Raw genomic sequence first — 25,000 nt, 5'->3', positions numbered from 1 at the left:
GTGAGCAGCCTCGTCGTCACCACGCGTACAAAGGAAAAGCTGTACTCTCTCCTGCGATGTTTGTGTCTGGCTAAGAGAACACAAAAGTTGGACAAACTCGACTTTCCACAACAGACCTCACCCTCCTTCACCAAAGGAATTGCTAAATGAAAACTAACATCTTAAACTATGGTAGAAACTAAGTAGTGATGAATCATGGTGAAAAGTAATCTTGGTGCCTGGTATTATGCTGGGCCAGTCTCTCTGTTGTTCCCATCACACTATTTCCTTGCTGCTAAAAGATTGCGTTAAATAGCAGTATGCTCTGTCCATCCCAGATCTCTCTTTAAATACTCCTGTTCGGCACTTGATGAAAAGCTTACAAATACCACTCAATTCATTGTCAGTTCTTTTTAATACCATAAAGCCAGGAAGCTTTTGGAAAGCTGTTATTATGATGGACATTGTTACATGTTACCAGGGCTTGAATTTGGACTGAGACTAGAAATGCAATGCGATAGTTTCTTACGTTAAAATAAACTATAGCTACAGATAGTGTAGAGACGAAAGAAGTAAACAGAGAAATTAAAGCGTGTGCAATCCAATATTTCCTATCAAATGTTGGTTAAAATAGGAAGACAGAGTATAATCTGAAAACCAGTTTTGCATTTATTATACACATAGTTAATCCTAATAGAGTTACCCCCCCCACCATCCCTCCCCCCTTAATGACCGGGGACTATCAGCCAGGACTTCCTCTGTCTTCAAATTTTAAGCAAAGGAAGAAGGAAGCTATGAACCAATAGTTGGCAGACCCTGTTAACAAGGAAATAACATTTTTTACTATAAGTCTCACCTACAGGTTGTGACTGTTTTTTTCTGATTCACATTTAGTGAAGAACGAATTGGACCGACATTATGCTAAGAACTGTTCCAATCACCCACATATACGTGGGATCTTTAATTAAGTGGCATGCTTAATATGCAAACCCAACATATTCAGAAATGTTCCAGTTAAACTAGACTACAAAAGACAGTGGGTTTATTATAGCAAATAAAAATTGGGGGCCTTACAATAACTCTTTAGATTCATTTGAAGTGAGCCGTGATCTTCTTTTAATGACTTTTTGACCCCTTCAATGAGATACATTCAGAAGTTTAATAGAAACACATTTGTATATATTTTTTTTAATCTAAAGTCATCCTCTACCTGTTCTGGGATACTATCTAAACACTTTCAACTTTTTCCATTTTGACTCATTTCAGGACAGTTGCAGAAGTTTTCCTCTCTCTTTTCAGAATATGTAACGTTATGTCCATTTACCTATTACTTAGCACACAGAGCAACTCATCAGGTGTGTGCTTAATCCATGTAATGAGAAAATAAATGAGGGCAAATAAACCCTTAATGGGTGCATCGCTGTGGGGAATTTCAGATCTGTCAGTATAGTAAACACCAATAGAGAAAAAGAAATCTCCCCACCAAAGTTGAGAATTCATTCCCTTTCTTCACTTTTGAAGATTTTAATTGGTGGACTACAGTTTTCACTGGGACACCCATTCAGAGCCAGCTGTTTCTAACATTCGGTGACTGCATAATGTATTGTACCTTCATAGAGCTACCAGACTTTTATTTGCCCTCTCGCCAGAAAATAGCTGAGCTAAGTTCTCCTTCCCCTCCTCTATCACATACCTAAATGTGGTCCCTCATTAGAATATTTGCATGAACGAAATGATACATCTAGTGGAAAATATTTTCTTAAGCTTAATACTGGACTAAGGTATATATATTTCAGAAAGTTCTCCATATATTTTCAAATATGATGCTGGTCTTACCTGTTTATTGATAAAGTAGCATGATCTCCAAAAAAAATTTCTTGTGTACTCAATCTCTACCCATCTTTGTCAGGGAATTCTTATGGTAGTTTGGAGTGACAAAGAAGTGCATGGAGATTTTAACAAAAGTGATGGAGGAAGAGTAAAGGAAATATATCACTTAAAGTGAGTTGCTTAAAATGGAGAAGTTTTGCATTTTGAAAATTACTGATTTCTAAACAAGGCAAGTGGAGTGGCCTACATATAACATGTAACTGATATTTGGTGCAGGAAAATCTTTATTTTCTATTTATTAAAATAATTCAAATGTTTTAGTAGCTTCAGACATTCCACTTGGGATGAGCTTGTATATGTGGATTTAGAGATTAGTACTGGCTTCTTTATAGTGTTAGAAATCCCTCACAAGTGCACCTGTGTTTTCCTACATATATAATTAATTTTGATTCGTGTTTTCGTACATATCTTATGGAGGTAGAGTAGTCAATTATGTGTTAGTTGGCTTGTCTTTCTGCCTGTCTTTGTGCATGTATATTGTCAGTTTTAGATGACAGTTTTCTAGAAGGAAAGACAGAATCTGCTTAAAACTTGGAGAATATCACATATGTGTGGTACATATGATTTGAAGAGGAGGTGGAGGTTGTGATGGTTATTTTTATGTTCATAAATTTTTCGTTATAAGGGAAATACAAACCATTTTAAAAGTAAAAAAAATAACCTATCCATAGTAAAGGGGCTAATGGACTCTAAAATGCAAAGGCACAATTCCTGCTTAAATTTGCTTATATACCAAATCAGTCACAGTTGCAACAAGCTAGAGTCACTTAATTTATATGAGCTGAAATCTAACTGTAAACTTGCAGTGTATTATGACAGGCCTCCATTCATAAAACTTCTTAAAAAATGTATCTGTCATGAGTCATGTATAACAAGTCCTTTTCCTTGTAGATATGTAGATAATTAAGTGAAAGCTCCCCATACACTAAAAAGTGATTAGGGTCTTAGATGAGAGAAGTGTGGCAAGTTTTTATCACATGATAGGCTTTATAGAAGGTATATGTCTGTGTGTATGTATCTCTATTTATGTATTTGGCTGTCTACATATATGTAATATCTGTCTACATATATGTAGTATCTGTCTTCCTGTCAATTTGCATTGGCAACCTTCTTAGAGATTAACATTTCTTTCTTACCTTGTCTTTCATTTTGGTTTGATTTGTCATTATTTGGACATAGTATGAGGTAAACAACTGGTGGAAGAAAAGCTATCTTTGCAATAGATTAATTTTAGAATTGCTTGTTCTAACCATTCTATTTGTTTATCAAGGCACAAACAATTAGGTAAACTCGCCATTCAATTTTTAATCAACAAAACACTTGGGCAGCCTGTTGGGTCAGTTAATTTTATAGCACACACTTCAGAATGCCTTTTATTATGATAAATTCAAAGATAGTAACCTATAGGTATGTCAGTATGTTCTAAAAAATGAATCCAGAAATACTTGTGAAAATCACTGAGTTTTTTCTGTCATAATGTGATTTTTTTTTTCTTTGTGTTATAAAACTAGATTTAGTCAATCCATATTTTAAGATAGCACCATGGGATAGAAAAGACAAAGTTATTTCATTGTATTAATTATATTAATTATATATTATATATGTTATATATAATATATACAGTTTGTTTGTTTGAGGAAGGGGAGATTTATCCACCCTGGGTTTCTTTTGTTTTTTTCTCTCTGCACTTCTTTTTCATTATCAGTTTCTCCTTTCTCCATAACATGAAGTGCCAGAGAAGTTTTTAGCTGTGTAAAATGACTATTAAAACAGTGAACCATGTCTATTAATCTTTTACTGTTTTCCAAGACACACTGTTGTCCCATGGATTTGTTCTGAAGCAGTATTTATATAAACACTTGCTTTTATTTATAGTAAAAGTGAATTGTTTTTTCTAGGAAAGAAAGTGATTGCTTTTTCAAAGGTTGCAAACTTGGCAAGTTGACGCGTTGTTTGATTACATGCTGGTTAGTACAAGCAGTGCCTTCAACACGGCACAGCTGTGGCCTGGCCGGCCAAGCCTCTACCTCAGGCTTTCCTGCCTATGAGGTTCTCACACTCACCTCTCCGGCCATTCTCTTTTCTAGGACTTTCTCCTTTGCTCTTTCTCACTCTGTATTTCTCTTGCCTCTCCTTTCTCCTTTGTTTCTTTCTCTCCCACCTTATTTGCTTTTCCTTTCGACTCTGTAATTCTCAGAGCCTTGAAAAGAAAGAAAATTTTAAGTAAAATACTTTTTTTTTCAGTTTCATGAATAAGTTTTAAGTAATCTTTCAATTTCCAGATTCCCTAATTTAAGTCTAGTTAGCCTGAAATAAGAAAATGTTTAAAGAAGAATACTTGGCTTCTGATTCCTTCTTCGAGAGGACCTGTCTGGGTGCCTATTTCCTGGATATACTTTTGTATATGTATCCTGTATGAGCTGCTAAATGTGCTCATGAAGTAGTATGTATTACTAGATGTATTTTTCTAGTACTTCTGTTTTTTATATATATCCATAAAATTTTCAAGATAGTGATTATGTTTTATGCATAAGTCCTTTCTACATACATCCTCTTTACTAACTTTGATAACTGTAACTTATATGCATATTTTTCTAATTAATCTTTAGAGTTTATTTTAATCATACCTTTAAACCATTTCAAAAGGCTTTACATTGATAGCACTATGACACTGGCAAGATGGTCAATGATCAAGTACTGAGAACACTGATGTGTAATTGTTTATTTTTAACTCTGCTAGTCAAAGCTCCACCATTCAGCATAATATATAGGAGGTAAGGGACATAAAGGTAGAATCCGATCGAGTCTGATGCCCTTGGAAGGCCAGTGTCTAAACACTGTGGTGCTCTAATATTATTATCAAATAGGATGTACAAATTGTTAGTCATCATTTCTAAAGAATGTATTGGAGATGCTATATAACTGTGAAGTAGGTGAGCAGACCTTTGGTTATGACGGCCCCTTCTCTTTCTCTCCCTGTCCAGGTGCCCGTGTCGGTGGCCATGATGACTCCCCAGGTGATCACCCCTCAGCAAATGCAGCAGATTCTTCAGCAACAAGTCCTGTCTCCTCAGCAGCTCCAAGCCCTTCTCCAGCAGCAGCAGGCAGTCATGCTGCAGCAGGTAATGTGGGTTACCTGCTTTGGTGTTCTAGCGTGGTGCAGAAGGCGTGCACCGGTGGTCGACAGCACCAGGACCTATCTGACAGTCATTCTCCACTCGAAGGGACAACTGATCAGCATGCAAGAACATAAACGTAGCATTGTAACTGCAGGACTACGTAAGAAAAGTTAGATCCCTTAGTCTTTTTACATTCATCCAAGTCTAGAATAAGAGCGGAGAGAAGCGTAGCGTTAACATGGAATGGACTAATATTTAAATATTCATATGCTTCCTACGTTTGATCTGTAGACATGCCACAGAAGTACAAAGGGACTTACAGATAATTCTTGCCTTTAAGACTCCTCACCACTTTAGCACTCCTTTTTGCTCAGGGAAGTACGAAATTTGAACTGGTCGCTTGGTTGCAATGGGAAGGTGACATCCTAGATTTTTCTTTCCAAAATATATTCAGTGTTGAAGCATAGGAAATATCTACTTATAAAAACAAAATTAAGCAGCTAAGTCACTAATCCATGGACGTTACCTTCTTTAATGAACAAAACTCATGCTCCTAATATGTACCTTGTTGGAGCCTCGAGTGTACTTGGACTTTATGTTGTAGTCTTACTTATCGTAGAGAAGAGAATGTGCTTTACCTGAATTCTTGTCAATTTAATTACCTTGCTGTCATCTGTGGATGATGACCACAGCCCATTTGCTTAGATTTCTAAGTCTGACATTCTTCTGTACATCTGATGAATGAAACATATTCCCTAATAAGACCCAAACCACCTGCTTTTATGTAGTCATCTATTTGGGCCTTACAAATGGTAGGATAGAACCTATTTCTATACCCTATCGGGATTTCAGATGCAATCATTTAGGGTATCCATGTGGTTCTGGCCCTTTAGCATTGCCCTTTTGTTTAGTAGGAATTTTTGGATACTGGATTGGAAAATTTCAGAGCTGCCTTGGGGAAAAAAAAAATGTATGTAGATTTGTCTCCTGGCGTCCACTGCAGATTTTTTTTCTTTTTTTTTTTTTTTTTTTTTTTTTTTGGTTGTTCTTGGGAGGTGAATCTTAATGGCTGCTCTACCATTTGCCAGTCTAGAAGAGTTTAGGAGATTTATAATACATGCAACTTTTGCCTTTATTTATTAAAGTCAAAATGGTTTATTCAGCAACAACTACAAGAGTTTTACAAGAAACAGCAAGAGCAGTTACATCTTCAGCTTTTGCAGCAGCAGCAACAGCAGCAGCAGCAGCAGCAGCAGCAGCAACAGCAGCAGCAGCAGCAACAGCAGCCGCAGCCCCAGCAGCCCCAGCAGCCGCCGCCGCCACCCCACCCCGGCAAGCAGGCGAAGGAGGTAGGAGCCGGCGGGCCCGCTGCGCTGCCCGGCAGGGGGCGCCGCAGTGCCAGGTGGGGACGGGGCGCCGCGAGGCCAGGGCCGCCTGACACCACCCTAGCACGAGGCTCTCGCTGTCAAAGATGCGTTATGATACATTTTTACCCCGCTTACTAACAGTGACAGTAGAACTCTCCTGCTCTCCTTTTTTGTAGCATGGGACTTGAGAGTTACAATCCAATGCTGCTGTCTGTCGCCTAATGTTCACTAATGAATCACAATGTACAAAGAGCGAGCTCTGTGGTGGACAAAGTACTGATTATCTTGTATTCACCGTGAATCTAAGTTGGTGAGGGAACCTTATTTTTCTCAGTGGTGCAGCTCAGAGAACGTGCATGCAAATGTCGCCTGCGGTTGGGAGGGGTGGGGGGAACGGGCTCGGGGAGAAACCCGTAGAACACAGATTTCAAAGTCACGGGCCCCTGATTAATGAACTGCTACTGTAGGTTTGGAGTGGCGAGTAGAAAGTTACAGTTTGATATGCTCATAAATCAAACTGACAAGCTGGCTTCTCAGGCCTAGCTCACACTTGTCAGCAAACTGCATCAAATATAAACATAATACAAACAAAACATGTTGAAGTAGTTAAATTGATCAGCAGGTATCAGAGCCGTTGTCCTCAAGCTGCCCATTATGCAAACGTACAGGAAACAGTTTTGACCTCCTGAGGCTTTGTTTCTGTTTGGATTTGTGAATAGAATTTCAGACAGCCATCAACTACAGAATAGAAATTGCTCCCTTATTTCTCCGGAGGCTTTGGGCAATCCACATGACTTGCTCCATTATGCAGTCTGTTTTCCAGTGAGCGCATCAGAAGTTTCTCTTTTCCCCAAACTAAAAAGGAAAGGTCTTCCCCAGCAGCTTGTCTTTCTCTGAAGTGTGACTGCCTTCTCATACCCTCCCGAGTCCAAAGAACTCTGGTTTGTCTTGTAATGCCTCACAAAATTGGAAGTTATACTTTTCCTTATTATCAGGGCGCTTTGTCTTGCCCTGAACATAATTCTGCCTTTAATATATTCCAACAAGAGAGGAGAGGAAGAGAGAGAGCTAACAGGCCTGTCCTCTGAAGGCTACAACCCAGTTTACTAATAGATCGCTAGAGACCGTATTCATGGGCCTCTGCAGACCAAACTTACTCAGTTGGAAAAAAAGAAAAGAAAAGGAGAAAAAAAAAAAAAAAGGAAGGAAGAAAGAAAGATAGGGGTGTTGTTGAAGTTGACTGTTTCTCTAAAGTGTGATTTTTTTTTAGTGTAGATAAACTTACTATCATCTGCAGTAAGCCAAGTACTTTATAAGAAAGTCCAAACCTTTGTGACATACTTTTGCTAGACCTCGTTCCATACTCTTTTCACGCAAGTTCCTTGGTTCTCTGCTGCTGTGTAATATTTGAAAGAAAGGCAACCGAAAATCTTGCACTTGCTCACATTCTGCTTTTGAACTCTGACCACGGGATGACCATTCAGAAACTCACCGGGGCAATGAAAGCAGTGTGCATTTCTCTGTATGAGAGCGGTTGGCGCAGACCGTGTGTTCCCCGCCGTTCACCGGGCTGGGTTTTCTGCACCAGCAGCAGCAGCAGCAGCAGTTGGCAGCCCAGCAGCTTGTCTTCCAGCAGCAGCTCCTCCAGATGCAGCAACTCCAGCAGCAGCAGCATCTGCTTAGCCTTCAGCGTCAGGGACTCATCTCCATCCCACCTGGCCAGGCGGCACTTCCTGTCCAGTCGCTGCCTCAAGGTATATACAAAATGTGGTGCGCTCTCCAGTCCTCCTGTTGCCCTTTCTCCCATTTCATGGCCTGTCTGCCTTCTACCTTGAGAGATTTTGCTTTTATGACCGACAGGTTTATTATTAAAACACAATCGTTAACGCAGTTGCATGGCCCGTTTTCTTGAGACTCAGAGATTTTACTACACACTGCTTTCAGGTGTATAGTAAAACTGCTTCCAAGTGTTTTGTTAGATATTAAATGCATATTTATTAGTCTTACGGCAGAAAATAATTTATAAGGGCAACACGATTTAAGCACTATTGAAAATACACTGAAAACTTGCAGAGAATTAGATTAGTGGGAAGGCTAACAACACTCCATTTAACGAAAGTGAGCTGAAAGGAGTTTTGGTGGAGAGCTGATTTTAAAAAAAGAAGTTCCTAATCTTCATACTGACACTCACATGTACGAGTCCGTATGTCTACAAAGGACAGTCCATTCCAAGTTATGCTTTCTAGGACCTCATCATACGTTGTGGGACCCTAATCTTATTTCCTCTAAAATAATATTGCCTGTGTGTATATTGTGAATTATAGCTTCAAAAAACTATCAGCTGTATTCTTACTTGTTTTTCTGGTAAGAAAACTTTGTGTGGACTTTGATAATACAATAATATAGTACAATAATACAGCACTATAAATTATACAATTGTATATATTCATCATTTACCCAACTTCTGGGAAATGGAAAGCATTCTTGGCTTAAAAAAGATAATGTTAAACAAAATGACACCCTGTGTGCTAAAATTCTTAGTACAGGTTAAAGTCAGATATCATTAAACTTCACAAAAGCATATTCTTTTCTTTCTTTTTTTTTTTTAAGATTTTATTTATTTATTTGAGAGAGAGAGAGAGAGACAGTGAGAGAGGGAACACAAGCAGGGGAAGTGGGAGAGGGAGAAGCAGGCTTCCCGCTGAGCAGGGAGCCCGATTTGGGGCGTGATCCCTGGGATCATGGCCTGAGCCGAAAGCAGACACTTAATGACTGAGCCACCCAGAAGCCCCATAAAAGCACATTCTAATTTGCATTTGGATTTTGTTGGAACAAACATTAATCCGAATGGACTGTAATTATATTTGTTACAAAGGGACTCACATTGTAATAGTATTTTTTGTCTTTTTTCTGACTCAGTAGGAAGAAAATCAAGTGGCTCAGTCAGTTAAGCATCCAACTCAGACTCATAGCTCTGGGTCAGGTCGTGATCTCAGGATTGTGAGATCAAACCCCATGTCAGGCTCAGTGCTGAGTGTAGAATCTGCTTGAGATTCTCTCTCTGTCCCTCTGCCCACTCGTGTTTTCTCTATATGTATTTCTCTAAAATAAATCTCAAAAAAAAAAAGAAAATCAAGAACAATTTAATAGAAAAAAAATAAAATTAGGCCAATAAAAGACAGGTCTTTAAAATGCACACAATTTTGTTTGGGGCACATGAAATTTACAATTTTGTGGTAAATATTTTTCTCCTTATCAAATCACTATCTTCATGGCATGTTTTTCTCAGAATCCCCTCCTTCCCTTAACTTCAGATCCTCTAATTCACCTGGCTGAATCACTCCTAGGAAATCAAGAAAGATAAAGTTTAAGTAGTGAAAGAAAAACGAGGCAATAAACCCACTTTTCTGCACCATTCCAAAGAGAATTGGAATAAACCGTGGTGTCCCCGGGCCTGTGAATGTTCTATTCATAAACTGTTGTTCTTCGCAAAAATAAATACCATTTGAGGACAAATGAAGAAATAAGTTTAAAGACAAGAAAGCTGTGTATAAATTAATTCAATGTAAACATGGATTTCTTTGGTAGAAACTATACTAAAACAGAACCAATAAATTTATCTCATTTTTTTCAATAAAATTTATATGAAAACCTATATTTAGGATCTAATCATATAAGCATCTCCTCAGTAGAGAGAAGCATGAGCTACTGTGATTTTATTTGAGTAAAAGCAGTGAAACAAACACTTCAAGAAAGCTTAAAATAGATGTTCACAGAAGCAAAATTCAATTTAAGTGCAATATTCTTCCAAAACAAGCATACAAATATCTTGCCAAACAAGGAAATTATTATGATATAACCATTTTAATAGTTTTCAAATAAAATTTTTCTCTTATTTCTGAACTTTTTAAGTAGAATTATCATTTTTTCCTTCTTTTCTACTTGTCCATGATATGTTATGAGAGATTAAATGCACAAGATAGAGAACATCAAGGAAAAAGAAACAAATCTGAAAACACACCTGGGTTTAAGCAGAATATTTATATTTTAAACAAAAAACATGAAGTCATCATTGTGTTCTCACTGTTTAGATGAAGTAGTTTGAAAAGTGCCACTGTGGAGACTCACCAGCCAAACACAGGCAGAATGCGTCAGATAAACCAGCTGTAGTAAAGGAACATAATTGCATAGTTTGGTGCTGAAATCCCAAAATTGGAATGGAAGAAAGTAGAAAAGTAATTGTTAAATAATGTAAGCCCTGGAATTATTTCTGCCTTAGCCACTGGTGAGTTCAGATTAAAATATTTCAAATATCTTAAACACTTTTATTATCAGTTTCCCAGTTCACTTTGCACCAAGTTTTTGGTTGGCTGATTGATTAGCCATGCAACCACATAGGATTTTTACATGATGATGATCTTATTGTGCCATTAAAAATATGCCCTATGTGAAGTATTTATTCCTATGATTTAACACAGCCTCCTCAGGGTACTTTTTAAAGTTCCAACTTCTTTCAAGACAGAAGTAACAAAATTATAATAATTTTGATAAGAGTAGGCAATTTATAGGGGCACCTGGGTGGCTCAGTTGTTAAGCATCTGCCTCTGGCTCAGGTCGTGACCACAGGGTCCTGGATTCGAGCCCTGCATCAGGCTCCCTGCTCCATGGGAAGCCTGTTCTCCTTCTCCCACTCTCCCTGCTTGTGTACACTTTCTTGCTGTGTCTGTCTCTGTCAAAAAAAATAAATAAAATCTTAAAAAAAAAAAGGAGATTTATAGACATTTTTCTCTGTATTGTAAAATGATGTAATATATTATACCACCCTTTAAAGTAAATTATTTTAAGTATTAAGCATTTAAAGTCATCACAAATATTATTATAATATTGGATTTTAATGTAAAAGAGACAATGAAATTACTATCTCTAAATGCACATATGGAGTGAGTGTGGGTATACAGGAGTCAAAGACAAAAGGATGGATTTGTAAATCAATATCAAATAAAATACTGATTATAAAGCTATTTACTCCACAGTTTACATGTCAGCTGTAATTACTTCGTGACATGTTATCATGGTTCAGTACCACTGTCCATAGGTAATAGGAAATTATTGTGCACGCACTTCAAATTTAGGTATGTTTTTGACATGAGATAGAAGTCACTGTATTCCAATACACAGTATAGTCACGGGCTTCCTAAGACTACAGAAACTAAAATATATGTGGTTAAAACTTTCTTTCATTCCAACTTTCCACATGTTTTTGAATTTATAAAACTGATTTAAAACAGAATGCTTTTGTGACCGGTCGGAAAGACCAAACATTGAATGCTAGATTATCTAGCCAGCACTAATGTGAACTAACACCTTCTAGAACTAGATGAGTTTGGAATGAGAGAACTGTTGAATAATAAATAAAATGAAATCTTTTAAAGTAAAATATAATATTTTACTTTAAATAATTTATGCTTGGGGCGCCTGGGTGGCTCAGCGGGTTAAAGCCTCTGCCTTCGGCTCAGGTCATGATCCCAGGGTCCTGGGATCGAGCCCCACATCGGGCTCTCTGCTCAGCAGGGAGCCTGCTTCCCTTCCTCTCTCTGCCTGCCTCTCTGCCTGCCTGTGATCTCTGTCTGTCAAATAAATAAATAAAATCTTTAAAAAAAAATAATAATAATAATAATTTATGCTTTACTACTTTATTTAAAGCAGTAAAGCATAAAAAGCATAAATCTACTTTATTTAAAGTAAAAATATTTTACTTCAAATAATTATTACTTTAATAATTTATGCTGAGTTAGGCATGTGCTCAAGTTTGTCTTTAGGATGAGTATTTGGCCAAAATCAGCTATTTGGCTTTGACTCATTCTCTGCTTATGGAAATCTAAATAGTCAAATGCCTATTTCAACATCACTTCTGGCATCTTGTTTTTTTGCCTGATCTGTGGTCCTGTGCTTGCAGAGATCACCATTGTATCTCATCAGAGTAACAGCGCCAACAGTACAAACAATGCATGTCCTGCAGAATTATTGTTAGCATCTTAGTAGTCCCTTTTACATACCAGTCCGTCTCCAGTTTGCGACTTGGAGAGAAACTCTCCTTTGGGGTTTTACATGTGAAAACTCCATCAGTAAGCTCAAGTTTAACTGTACATTTATTATTACAGTAATAAAACTTTGCAAAGTTAATCATGAATGCTGTTAATTTTATGTATAAAAATTAACTTACGGAGCCTGGGTGGCTGTCGGTTAAGTGACTGACTCCTGATTTCAGCTCAAATCATCATCTCAGGGTTGTGAAATTGAGTCCTGTGTGGGGGCTCCAAGGTAGGCATGGAACATGCTTAAGATTCTCTCTCTCCCTCTCACTCTGTCCACTCTAACCTCCCTCTCGAAGAAAAAATGAAAAGAAAAGAAAACATGAAGACTAACTTACAAAACATTAGATACATAGGGAAATAGAAAGAAGGTTGAGTTCGTTTTTGAGAAGATGTAAATAAGATAGAAAGATGAAGATTAAATTATATCATAATTCTAATTGTCACATAATTGGTTTACCTGCATGCATACATTAAAATGAATTTATATCCATTTAGGCCCTAAGTTTTTTTAAAGTTCTCTTTGTCACTTCTTTATATCTTGAAGGAAGACTCCAAAGCAGAATGTCAACTTTGCCATATTAAATTTCATGATGGGGAAAACTGAGAAAATTATGTTTTTTTTTAAATAAAATATCAAACTTCAAAAATGCAGCCTATAAATTTTAATAGTGAAATTATAGAAGGAATTTTTTTTTTTTATATGTATCAGAAGTATTCCAGTATCCCAGAAGTTCCTTCTTTAGTGGAGATATTTGCCTTTGGTCTCAGTTTTAGCCAAACAGCTGTTTTACTCCTTCTAACTCAGCATTTGGGCAAATATACACTCAGTGCACCTTTCATTAAACACACGTTTTAGAGACAGGCACTACACCTGCAGGTTGAAGTAGGCCCCGGTCAAATATAAATCAATAGTATGTTAGGTTTGGCAAATTATAAATGAACACATAGATCTCTGAAGGATAGCCCAGAAACTAGAATAATGGTTGCCTCTGTAGAGGGGAACAAGGAAGCAGAGAGGGTGGGTAGGGAAATTTAATTTTGCAATATATAACCTTCTTTACGGTTCAGTTATTTTGGCCATGTGCATGTCCTAGTGTTTTTTAATGGAAATTTTAAGATGAAAAGTGAAAAATCACCTGATAATAGTTCAGTAATTCAGATCATTAAATATCAAATTGTTTTCACAAAATATATGAACGATACAAATATTTCTACCCAAATTTGCCTTCATCACTTTTAATTATACGTAACCCTAGAACATAAGCAATGTACTGTTAAATAAGATAAGCTAATTTTAAAAATCACTGTAGACTTACTTTACATCATAATGTATAAAAATTATTTATTTAATATTAAAAATTAATTAGTAGATCCAGCAAATGAAAGGACATTGAAAGACTCTTTCATTTTTGAGTGTGAAAAAGCTGCTAATGTAATTTTTACCAGTAAGTAAAGCCATTGAAATTTTTAAACCTTGTGTGCCCCAAGGATGTATAATCTAGATGTGAATTATCAAATTTTAATTAATTCTTAGCACAGCACTTTGTCACCTGGTAGTTACTCCACATACTGTGAATCCAGGATTAAGGAATTATTGTTTAATTGCTTTACCTGTGGTATTACATGTGATTTGATTAGGAATTCATCCTTTTATTCATTCAACTTCCAGAAAAACAGACCTTTAACGCTTATTTGTAGTACTGGCAGTGAATGAGAGTAAACCCAACTTGTCATCCCAAAGCCATCACCCATTATCATTTCTTGATTTCCTGTCATCATGGAATTTTAATTTTAAAATTGCATTATCATACAACTTTTTGGCTCTAGGATAGTCTGTATGTATCCTTGAAGTAAGTTACTAAGAAAATTGAGTCATCCTTACTATTACTCTGTAATGGTGTAGTCCACTGATTCCCAGATTGCCAGCCCCCTGGTGTTCCTGGCACTTGAACAGCTCAGTATTCATTGAGCTTTCATGCACGGTGGACACTCCTACAGGCACTGGGGACAAAGCAGTCGAGAAAATGGACAAAAATTCCTGCCACCACAAAACTTACATTGTAAATTAAGTTAACATGTATAGTGGTAAGTGCTAAGGAAAAAAAAATAGGACAAAAGAAAGAAATGGAAATGGGTGGGGTTGAACTTTTAGACGGGTGGCCAAGCACAGAGTCCTAGAAAGAGGTTATGTGAGCAGAAACCTAAAAATGCAAGGAGCCCTGCCACACATTAGCTCTAGACCTCATTACTCAACTTTTCTCTTCCTCAGTGTCCTCATCTCTCAAATGGGAATATAAGAGTATCCTGGGTCTTAGATTAGCACTGAAGCGTGGAAAAGAGTGATGGGTATATCAGAAGCACTGGGCAAGTTTCTAATAAAACAGAGACGAAGACTGAGTTGGGGGTCAGAGAAGCTATATAAACAGAAGCTTTGGGGGTTTTTTTTGTTTTTTTTTTAAAGATTTTATTTATTTGACAGAGAGAAATCACAAGTAGGCAGAGAGGCAAGCAGAGAGAGAGAGGAGGAAGCAGGCTCCCCGCCGAGCAGAGAGCCCGATGCAGGACTCAATCCCAGAACCATGACCTGAGCTGAAGGCAGAGGCTTAACCCACTGAGCCACCCAGGTGCCCCGAAGCTTAGTTTTGAAGTAAGCTAATTTTGGGGGAAAAATCTTCAAGTTTATAAATAGGCAACCTGCTGTTCAAGGGAGGGGCTGGCTGGAGATCACATAATTAATCCTAACCTACACCCAGTATTTAAAACTGAAATAAATCAGTGTAATTGTAGAAAAAGTTTGTTCCTGTTGTCTTTCTTTTTATCCTCAAATGGATTTATAAAACGCTGAGTTGAACAAGAGACTCAAAATTTTGTTGTTGTTGTTGTTGTTGTTCCTAGACATCTTAGAACAGATGTACATGTTAACATTAGTCATGAGTCTCCAAGACACAGGCCACAGACCTCTTCAATTTCTTCTATTAGGACTGTTTAGAAGAGCACTGTTGCGTAGAACACAGTTTGGGCCATACTGAATGTGTTCTAGTATTGCTTGAAAAATCAGTTAATTCTTGCAAATCACCAAAACTTCAAAACTCACAAAACTTTCAAAATTCTGCAGAAGTTATTGGTTCATTGTTTCATAGTCATAGTTTTATATCCATAGAAAGGAGCTAACCAAAGTGTAGATGTGAATACAGTTTTGTAAGCAAAGTGATAGTTTGCTTTTAACAGTTTTCCTTCCAAATTATCTGCACATTGGAATCGTGTAGAGCTTCAGAAGCAGACTGGTGCCTGTGTCCTACCTCTAGAAACTGTGATCTCGTTGGTTTGGACTATCGTCAGGGCATCGAAAGTCTTAAAATGTCCGCAAGTAAATCATACTTCCATCCAGACACTTTAGGGAACCACTCCCACTAAAAGGAATCTCTTTTGGACATCATCTCTTCTCTGCCCCTTATCTGTAATCTTTAAAAACCATTTTCTTCTTCAATTAATTAAGGATCCTTATTTGGATAGTGAACAGGTGGCTTATTCATCAGATGTTTATGTGCTTAGTATTTGTTGCCATATCATTGTGATATCATGCTGTTACCACTAATTTTCAACACAAATGACTAGTGTAAGAGAAGTCTGCTTTTAAAAGGTAAGTGGATACTTAGGTTAACTAAATTATTAATAAAATTCAAAAACTAAATTATTAACAACATCTTTAACTGATATAGTCTCTAAAAATACCTAATAGTCTTCAGTCAAGATATAAAATTTTATCAGAATCAACTAGGGCCGTTTATAATTCTTTAGACATTGGCCTTCCAGGATGGCAGTGCCCATGAATACTATGGCTCTCAAGAGCCACAGAACTTCCATGTGAAGACCCAAATGCCTTCGAGATCTGTGTGAATCTGTTGTAATCAATTAAATCAACTACTGTTTATTGAACACATACCAGGCACTGCTCTTGGCACTGGGGATAGATAGGTCAAGTAAAAAATCACTACTCTTACCAGTTTAAGATTACATTGCCGTAGAGGAAAACTGACGATAACGTGTAAAGCAAACAAACGAATAATATAGTTTCAGACTGATAAATGATTTAAAGACAAAGAAAGCAGGGTGAGGTGACAGAGAATGCTAGAAGGCAAGGTGGGGAGGGGCAGTGGTTGATGGGGTGGTCAAAGACCTCTCAGAGGAGGTAACCCTTGAATCCTCTGAGTGACGGGAGTGAGGAAGCCATGAGATCAACGACAGAGTCACCTATGCTGTGGGAAGAGCCAGGGCAAAAGCTGGCAAGGGTACAAATGTTCGATGCATTTCAGATGCAGAAGAAAGCTGGGGTAACAGAGTGAAATGTAGAGAGCAAGCGATAGGTGAGGTCAGAGAGGCAGGCAAGACCCAGACAATAAATGCCAGCATCTGACAGGCCACAGTAGGGTTTTTTGTTGTTGTTTGTTCCCCTTTTATCTTGTTGTGTTTTTTGTTTGTTTGTTTATTTTTTGTTTTGTTTTTTGAAATGTTCTGGAAAGCCATTGGAGGCTTTGCCTGGAAAGCCCAATGGCCTACATTTACATTTACATTTACAGTGATAAATTTGGGCTGATATGTGAAGAGTGGTAAGTTAGAGCAAGACAAGGGGGAAGCAGGAAGACAGGAAAGGAGAACCATGGTCTAGGCAAGAGTTGACGGTGGGGCAGCGAGGCAGAGTCAGACGGTGAGGGCTCCCATGCAGAAGACGTTGTCGATACTGCCACGAGAGAGGGTTTGCTAGTGGAGCTTTGCTGTGAGGACACCTAACTTGTACAGACAGGTAATCAAAAAGTTTGTCAGAAAAGTTTCAGAATCTTAGGTTAAAGCTAGAGTTAAAGCAATAATTAATGATCTTTATAAAGAAATTATTTCCTATGTAACCGAGAAATACCTTCCTTTATGAAGCCATTCTCTTTTATACAGGAAAAATAGTTTTTAATAACTGGAAACCTGAGTTAGCTTGCCTTTTCTTCAGTCTTAGGGTGTATTAAAATCTTCAGGAGCCAGAATCACCAAAATGATAGCTTTCAGTAAAGCTATCTGTAAGAAATTGTGATAGGCATAGCAATTTAAGGTTACCACTGTGATGAATAATTTGACCAGAAGTTACGTTTGGAGCAGTGAGAATTCTTCTGTCACTTTGGGCTACTTACCACGATGTCTGGATTGATGATTTTTCTACCCGCAGGGGTAGAGGTGAGAGGGTTCGCCATCATGTTCTCTTATCGTCCCCTAGTCTCCCCTGCCTGTTCTATCCTGCTCCTCTCCCGCACACCACGGGATTGATCCATATCACTTAGAGCAGCTGAGGTGGGGGTGGGGGTAGTTTGACTAGTACTTCAACCCTCATGTTAGACGTTATAGGTGAACTTAAAAATAAAGAACCTAGATTTTGGAGCTACAGTGCATTAGGTATGAATTCTATCCACTAGTTACGAGTGTAGTGATTTGGCAACATCTTTAATCTTTCTAAACCTCCATGCCGTGCCCTCATCTGTAAAATGTAATGATTCCTAACATCAGGTGAGGTTAATTGAGATTTTGAATGTAAAGCACCAGACTGACTTTAGCAGATGCTGAATAAGGGATAGCAATCATAATTGCAACTGCATTTTCCCCCGGATATCTTTATTCGGTAATTTTTGTATTTTTAATATAATATTTCCAGAGCAAAGGCATTCAAATCAGACTGCCTGGATTTAAATCAGAGCTCTACCTCACAGAAGCTTTGTGACCTTGGATACATTTTTGAACCTCTCTCTCTCATTTTGTTTCCTTATCCATGAACTGGTTAAAATATAGTTATTGACTCCATTGGATTTAGTGAGGATTAAGAAGCATAAGGTATAGAAAGAATACATGAAGGTATAGTACTTGGCACATATAAGTACTATTTTATAAGTCAAAGACTATAGACAATAATCTCTCAATTCCTTATTTCAAAATTATAATTAAAAGCTAAAGCATTGTGCCTTAATTTTCTGTTTTCTTTCTTCATAAATCTGGTAAATTTGCATGATCTGAGCCAGGGTATTGTTTAAAATGAGTAGTTTTTTTATTCTGTCGGTCATAAAATGAAGTTTCCATATTATCTGCTTAATTGATCCATGTAGGTAATCATATTATTGGCTTATTTAGCACCTCCTAGTGAAACTCAATTATTTTGTTTGCCTGTCTGAGAAAGAGCAAACTAAAACTTTGACAAAGTTGTCAAATGTATTTTCCTTCTGAGTTGAATGTTTACTGTTTTTTTTCCCTGACTTTTTTTTCTTTTGTTTATCCTCCTTACCCTTTTCTCTTTTCATGTCTTTTGATACATCTCATTTCCAATTCTATTTCTTTTTCAGTTCCTCGCTGATAAAAACTTAATACCAGCAATAAGTAAAAGCTACTGTTAAAAGTTGAATAGTTTAATTTTCAAATAGAACTTGCTGGGTTTTTCCCATTAATCTTTGATATTATTTCCAATAGGATCATTTCCTACCATTCCCAAATTGGTAATCTTGAGCAAATAACTGATTATTCACGAGAAAGGGTATGGTGCTGATGGCGTAAAGTGATTTTATTATTGTATATTAATTATGCTGGTAACATCACTTTTGTCATTGGTGTTAATCTACTAATAATACTAAGCTCGTTATATGAACTTTACCTTATTATATTAGTGGGGCTTTCTTTCGTTTTATAGCTGGCCTAAGTCCTGCTGAGATTCAGCAGTTATGGAAGGAAGTGACTGGAGTTCACAGTATGGAAGACAATGGCATTAAACATGGAGGGCTAGACCTCACTACTAACAATTCCTCCTCGACTACCTCCTCCACCACGTCCAAAGCATCACCACCAATAACGCATCATTCCATAGTGAATGGACAGTCTTCAGTCCTAAGTGCAAGGCGGGACAGGTAAATCTCATGAGATTTATTCTATATTTATCTGTCACCAACTTTTACTTTTACCATTCATAAAACTAATGATTATGATTTGTACTTAAGAGGGGCAGAACGTATAGAACAAATTAAATAGAAACCTTTAGGTTATTTATCTTATATATTATTTTCATTACAGAAAGCAGGTCAAACGCTGGCAATTTGATGGATTTAGTGGGGAATTTGCCTGAAAAAATTTATTTTTTAATAAGTGCGTGTGGAATTATTGTGTCAGCATATTTTTATGGCTAGTATGTTGTGATGAACCAGATTGCTGAAATGAGAATATTTTGCCATTTTTAAACTTAAGAACCCCCTTTTGAATAATTAAATAATTAAAGATCCCCCCCCCTTAGCATATGCTTTAAAACACGTGCTTAATATATGTTTAAGAACACGTCCGTGGGTATCGGAGACTCGATATACGTAAGGATATAAACATAGGTGTAATAAACTAGAAGATAGAATATCTGGTTTGCCTTTTTTATTAGTGTAACATGATGGAATTTATAAATATATAGACATAAACTTACGGTGAAAACTGAATAAATTCGACTCAAAATTCATAAGGAAAAATTACTTGATTTCAGTTATCAACATTGAGTACATTATGTTAGATAATTTTCAACTTACTGTTTTACTTTAGTTGAATAAAAACTGGCCTTGTAAAAGGAGCACCCTGTACTTTTGTCCATTTACTTCCATTTATTTAAGCATAAAGCCGTCTAATCAGGTGGCTTTAAAGCAATTCATAAAATATATAAGCTAAAACATTGCTCAACATGAAAAATATCTTTTTAAGGAATGAAACATAAGTGCAGGATTTCATAACAAAGTGACTTAGGCTCCTGTGGTATTTAGCTGTAAAGACTACATATTTGAGTGTAGTGGATTGATAGTATTCTGTTGTGTAATGTGAGTACCTGCCTGGCGGCAATAAATTCTTTCTCATAAACAAATTTTGTTTTTAGAGAAACATATATTTAATTACAGAACGGTTTAAAATAGGATGCTATCATTTGGTGGTATTTCCGGTGGTCATTTGAGTATCATGAAAAATTTTTCTTGTTAGTTTTCATTATTATAAAATGGTATGCTTCTGAATGCTTCCATGCTGGTGTTTTAATTGAGATTAATTTGATGATTATATATTGCAGAAGTTGCTTGATTTTTCTAGAATCTCTATCTGACATAATACTCACTTATCAAAAGTCTTTGATGATTACAGAAGGATATAGCTAATGAATACTGTTCCAAAGTAGAATTTTTTTTAATCAGCTGTAACTAGTGGAAATATAATTTATGGTCCACACGTAAATATTAAGCAATTTAAATGATCCTAAAGGTCCATATCATCCTTAAAAAGAGCATTTCAAAAATCTTATGGTGGCTGTCCTATTACCTTCTTAAAAACACAGGTTTATTTCACTTGACCACATATGAATATATATTTTTTATTTAGAGGTAAATGTTACATTAAGGTCATATGGCAAGATTAGCATATGATATTATACAGTCCTCTTAGTTTTTTATCCTTTATTAACAGTCATCTTTGGCTCTATTTCTCCTCTAATTGGAACATCATCTAGCCTTGGCAGTTGAACTATTCAATAGAACGATTAAATTTTTCTGACTGCTCTGAGCTGAATTGACCTGTTTTGACCTGTTTGTCACTGATCGTAACCTGACAGGCGCTAGCAGCCTGCAATGATTATGGCTTTTTGAGATGAATCTGACGCCGTGTTCTTTTGCTACAGCTCGTCACATGAGGAGACTGGGGCTTCTCACACTCTGTACGGCCATGGAGTTTGCAAATGGCCAGGCTGTGAAAGCATTTGTGAAGATTTTGGACAGTTTTTAAAGTAGGTTCCTTACCTTTTTTAGGGAAGGGGGTGGATTATGTGGGAGTGTTAGGCACATTGTTGTAAATAAGACAAAGCTGAAAGGAGGAAGTGAAAGTCCATCCTGGGGCACACTCTGCGCTTCTCTGTGCTCCAACAAGTACATGGCCCAAGTCAGGCTAAGAAGATGACCTCGTCTTTACCTCTTCATCAAAATATTTTACAAATCACTCAATAGAATTTTTGAATGAACGGAAAATAGTAGCCTACAGTAATTGTGTCATTAATAATTGGGAGACGTGTGCAGGAGTCTTAATAAATTTCAAGTTTTTAATAAAAATTTTAAGTAAAATTACATGAGAAGTCGTAGAATATATATAATTTCGAACAGACATATTTTACGGATTTATCTTTTTTAATTGCAAGCTTGCTCTTCCTGACTTTAAATAATGATGTTTAACATATTTATATTTAACAATAAGAATGATGACATGAAAGTTAGAAGAGGCTAACATTTTAAGAAATAAATCTATTTCATCTATGTTGTTACTTGTTGCCCTCAGAATCAGAGGGCAATGTGCATGGCTGTATATTTGTATGGTCAGTTACATGGCTTCTCTCGCTTAAAATCAAAATTTGGTGTATCCTTAATTTCTTCCTACAGTGATATATATTTTTTTTAATTTTAAGAGGTTCCATTGCAAATGAGAATATACATCTTTTATGAAACATTCTCCATGCACAATTCTGCTATACAAGAGATCTAAACAGAGAGCTACAGATAGGTTTATGGAGATGAGTAACTTCACAGGCTGAGACTCTTATGTTGTCATGGAGCAGCTAACAGGGTGAATGAACTGTTTCATGCTTCATCAACAATTAAGTTAATTAGCTCATTTGAAATTGCACTGCTTTGTTGCCAGGATGTTGGCAGAAACATCAAAAAGATGTGTTTACAAATGGTAGACTACAGGGTATAAAGTAAAAGCACCTTAACAACAAGCCACAAGTACTTGGCATCATAATAACTTTATAACGGAATTACAGTAAGACTTCCACAAGGATTTTTTTTAACTTCTTCTCATTTCTGACCAATTAAAAGAAAATTTGCTTCCTATGTTACTTTGGCATTTGTAAATGGCCTTAAATTTAAAAAAAAATTGTACTGCTATTATACCAGAAAAGTAGTGAGCTACCATTTTGTTGGGTATGAAAACTGATTCAACTGTTCTAGGCAAAGAGGGCATTTCAGATGTTAGATAACTTTGCTCACGTTTCCCTCTCTAAAAAAATAACATTTGTTAAAACAAAGACAAAATATAGGGACATTAATTTTTTAACAGCTAATTTCATATTTCTTCATTCGAATGTATTCATCCTTATCAAAGTGTTATGTTATTCCTTATCATTAAGATTCTTAAGAGGACTGTTGCTGCTATTTCTTAAATATGGCTATTTAAGCTGTAGAATTAGCATGGTTGCCATTTTATTGCTCTAAATTGTTCTTTCTGACAAAGAGTAAGTTTTTAAGAAAATACACATATTTTTCCCTTCAGTGTCATTTCTTTTATAGTACATGGGAAGGAACACTTTTATTCATCTTAAATAAATTTATATATTTTTATTACTAACAAGCAGATGAATATGAACCCTCCTTTTACGCTCCATGTTTCTTTCTCATATTCATGCTAGTATGTTTTAGAAACTAAGAGAAATTATAGGTGGATGGGGCAAAAAAAAAGAAAGAAAGAAAGAAATTACAATTAAAAAGCATTTCCTTTCAATTAAATACCAGCTTTGGTTCCAAAGGCTATTTTTCCAACCCATTAACTTTATAGAGATGACAGAACAAATGACAGTAGATTGTAAGGTCTTTCTTTTAGTCCATTTTTGTTATGATATGCTTTAGATTCTCTTACTCAGAGATCTGTGATAAATTCTGTTAATAGAGGTAATGCCAGTACCCAGTACTGCAAAAAAGTATGTATCAAATACATTTCCATACTGGTATTGTCTTTTTCTTAACATGTGTGGGAAATTTACGAAGACATAATATATTTTATTAAGTTAATCAAGTTCAGTTATTCAGAAAAAAGTTTAGTGTCTGTGTGGAAAACGAAATGAAGAAGACACCACCACTAATACGAATTTTCTCGGAAAGAAGATTTTGCTTTTCTTTTGTAATACTGGGGAGAATTGAGTCTTAAGGGAAACGAAAGTCAGACAAGTCAAAAAGCTGTGAAAAGTTTTTAGCTCCAAGTTTTCTTGTTTACTCTTCTCCAGAAACTTTGTATCTAGTGTTTATTATAAAAAGTTTTCTGAGAAAATATTGTTGTGGGATTTTTATTTCTGAAGTGCACTAGAAATAAATGTATAGCTTGAGCTTTCCTTTGGTATCAGACAATGTATCCGTTGGTTTGAAATAAAAGGAATCCATTTGTTATTACTATTTAGCCTATATATGTTAAATAACAAAGGATAGTAGAAAATACATTAAGAGTCCCAAATCCCCTTTCTCACATCACATTCCCAAACAAACTGGTAGAACCCCTCTGTGTTTGCCCAGCACCAAATGAAAAACCAGCAGAGGGCAGTTGCTTATGTATAACATACTTATTTTTCATCTTATGGGTATTCTTTCATATTCTATGATATATTCTTTTCCACTGAATGAAAGCTAAGTTAGAAACTGTTATTTGCAGCAGCAAGGGTAAAGTCAAGAAGAATATAATGCAAAGAAGAAAGTCGAGGCTAAAAAGGGATTTAGGAAAATTTTTGAATTCTACTGTAAAATAGGTGTTGACAGAAGCTAACCATTTTTCTGACCACTAATTGAGGATCTCACTAGATCACTAAAAGCATTTAATACTACTTCTTCATTACTGTCTTATATATGCCAAAGTATAATAACATCTGACAAAACTTGAGTGTAGTTTGTCTGCAAAATTAATGATCATTCCTTTGGACCTAAGTCAGCTTGAATGTAGATGGATCGACTTTTAGAGCTTAAAGCAAAAGGTTTACAATATAGCATTCTGGTTAGCAGACAAGTGTTCTTGGATCTGCACACAGAGATGCCAGCAAATAAAACATGGCCTGAGATCCAAAGGTGGAAATAACTCTCCGCGAAGAAAGGCAGAAGGATTAGCGTCCATAAAGATATCAATCTATTAGAGAATCATTAGTTGATGAACGTATGTGAATTGCTCCTATTACAAAAACCAATTTTTGAGGCTTGGCCCTGCATATAGTGCCTTAGGAAAGGTCGTGGATACAGAATAGTTTATTTCATGGAAATTTGTTGTCTTTTTCTCTTGCAGCTGACTACTCTAAAAATTATGCTCTTACTTAGTGTGTATTGTCTATTTCTTTGTCTTTGACTAGGCAGCATGGCTACAAAATTATGACCTCAAGAAGGCATTCTTTGAACTTGTCAGGATGTTGTTTCTTTTGGTGACAGTGCCCCCATCTCTCAAAACTAAGGCATCTCACATAATCAGCTAAATGAATAGTGACAGCTAACATTTTGTATTTAAACTCCTGTCAGTGTTTAAACATAAAAAGCTTGATGCAAAATAAATCAAACACCAGTGATATGCAAGTGAAACATTTTGTTAAAACAGTGTCTGACATACTTGGATTTAAAGCTGGTCCCTTTTTAGCTTATAAAATGCTATAACTTTAAATGAATTTGAAAAATCCAGAGGTTAAAATTGAATTGCTAATCTGGGGTATGTATAACGGAAGTTATCCCATGCATTC

The 25,000-nt window shown here is 36.4% G+C and overlaps 1 protein-coding gene across 6 annotated transcripts in view; it reads left to right on the top strand.

The window, feature by feature from the left end:
* The window catches only part of LOC111151927 (forkhead box P2), a 251,772-nt gene that overhangs the window by 183,399 nt on the left and 43,373 nt on the right, over window positions 1-25,000 (top strand). For 2 of the 6 annotated variants that reach the window (XM_022510142.1, XM_022510143.1), the window contains exons 4-9: window positions 4,854-4,991; window positions 6,152-6,217; window positions 6,314-6,337; window positions 7,953-8,122; window positions 19,170-19,373; window positions 21,155-21,259. In XM_022510142.1, the coding sequence (XP_022365850.1) occupies window positions 4,854-4,991; window positions 6,152-6,217; window positions 6,314-6,337; window positions 7,953-8,122; window positions 19,170-19,373; window positions 21,155-21,259 (707 nt within the window). Of the gene's footprint in view, window positions 1-4,853; window positions 4,992-5,902; window positions 5,963-6,151; window positions 6,338-7,943; window positions 8,123-19,159; window positions 19,374-21,154; window positions 21,260-25,000 lie in introns of all 6 variants that reach the window. The other 4 variants (XM_022510141.1, XM_022510139.1, XM_022510140.1 and 1 more) reach the window with 3 other exon arrangements.

This window comes from Enhydra lutris, unplaced genomic scaffold (assembly GCF_002288905.1).
Source record: "Enhydra lutris kenyoni isolate GAN:26980312 unplaced genomic scaffold, ASM228890v2 scaffoldscaffold27, whole genome shotgun sequence".
Lineage (NCBI taxonomy): Eukaryota > Metazoa > Chordata > Mammalia > Carnivora > Mustelidae > Enhydra > Enhydra lutris.
This window is presented reverse-complemented; position numbering and strand designations above follow the sequence as displayed.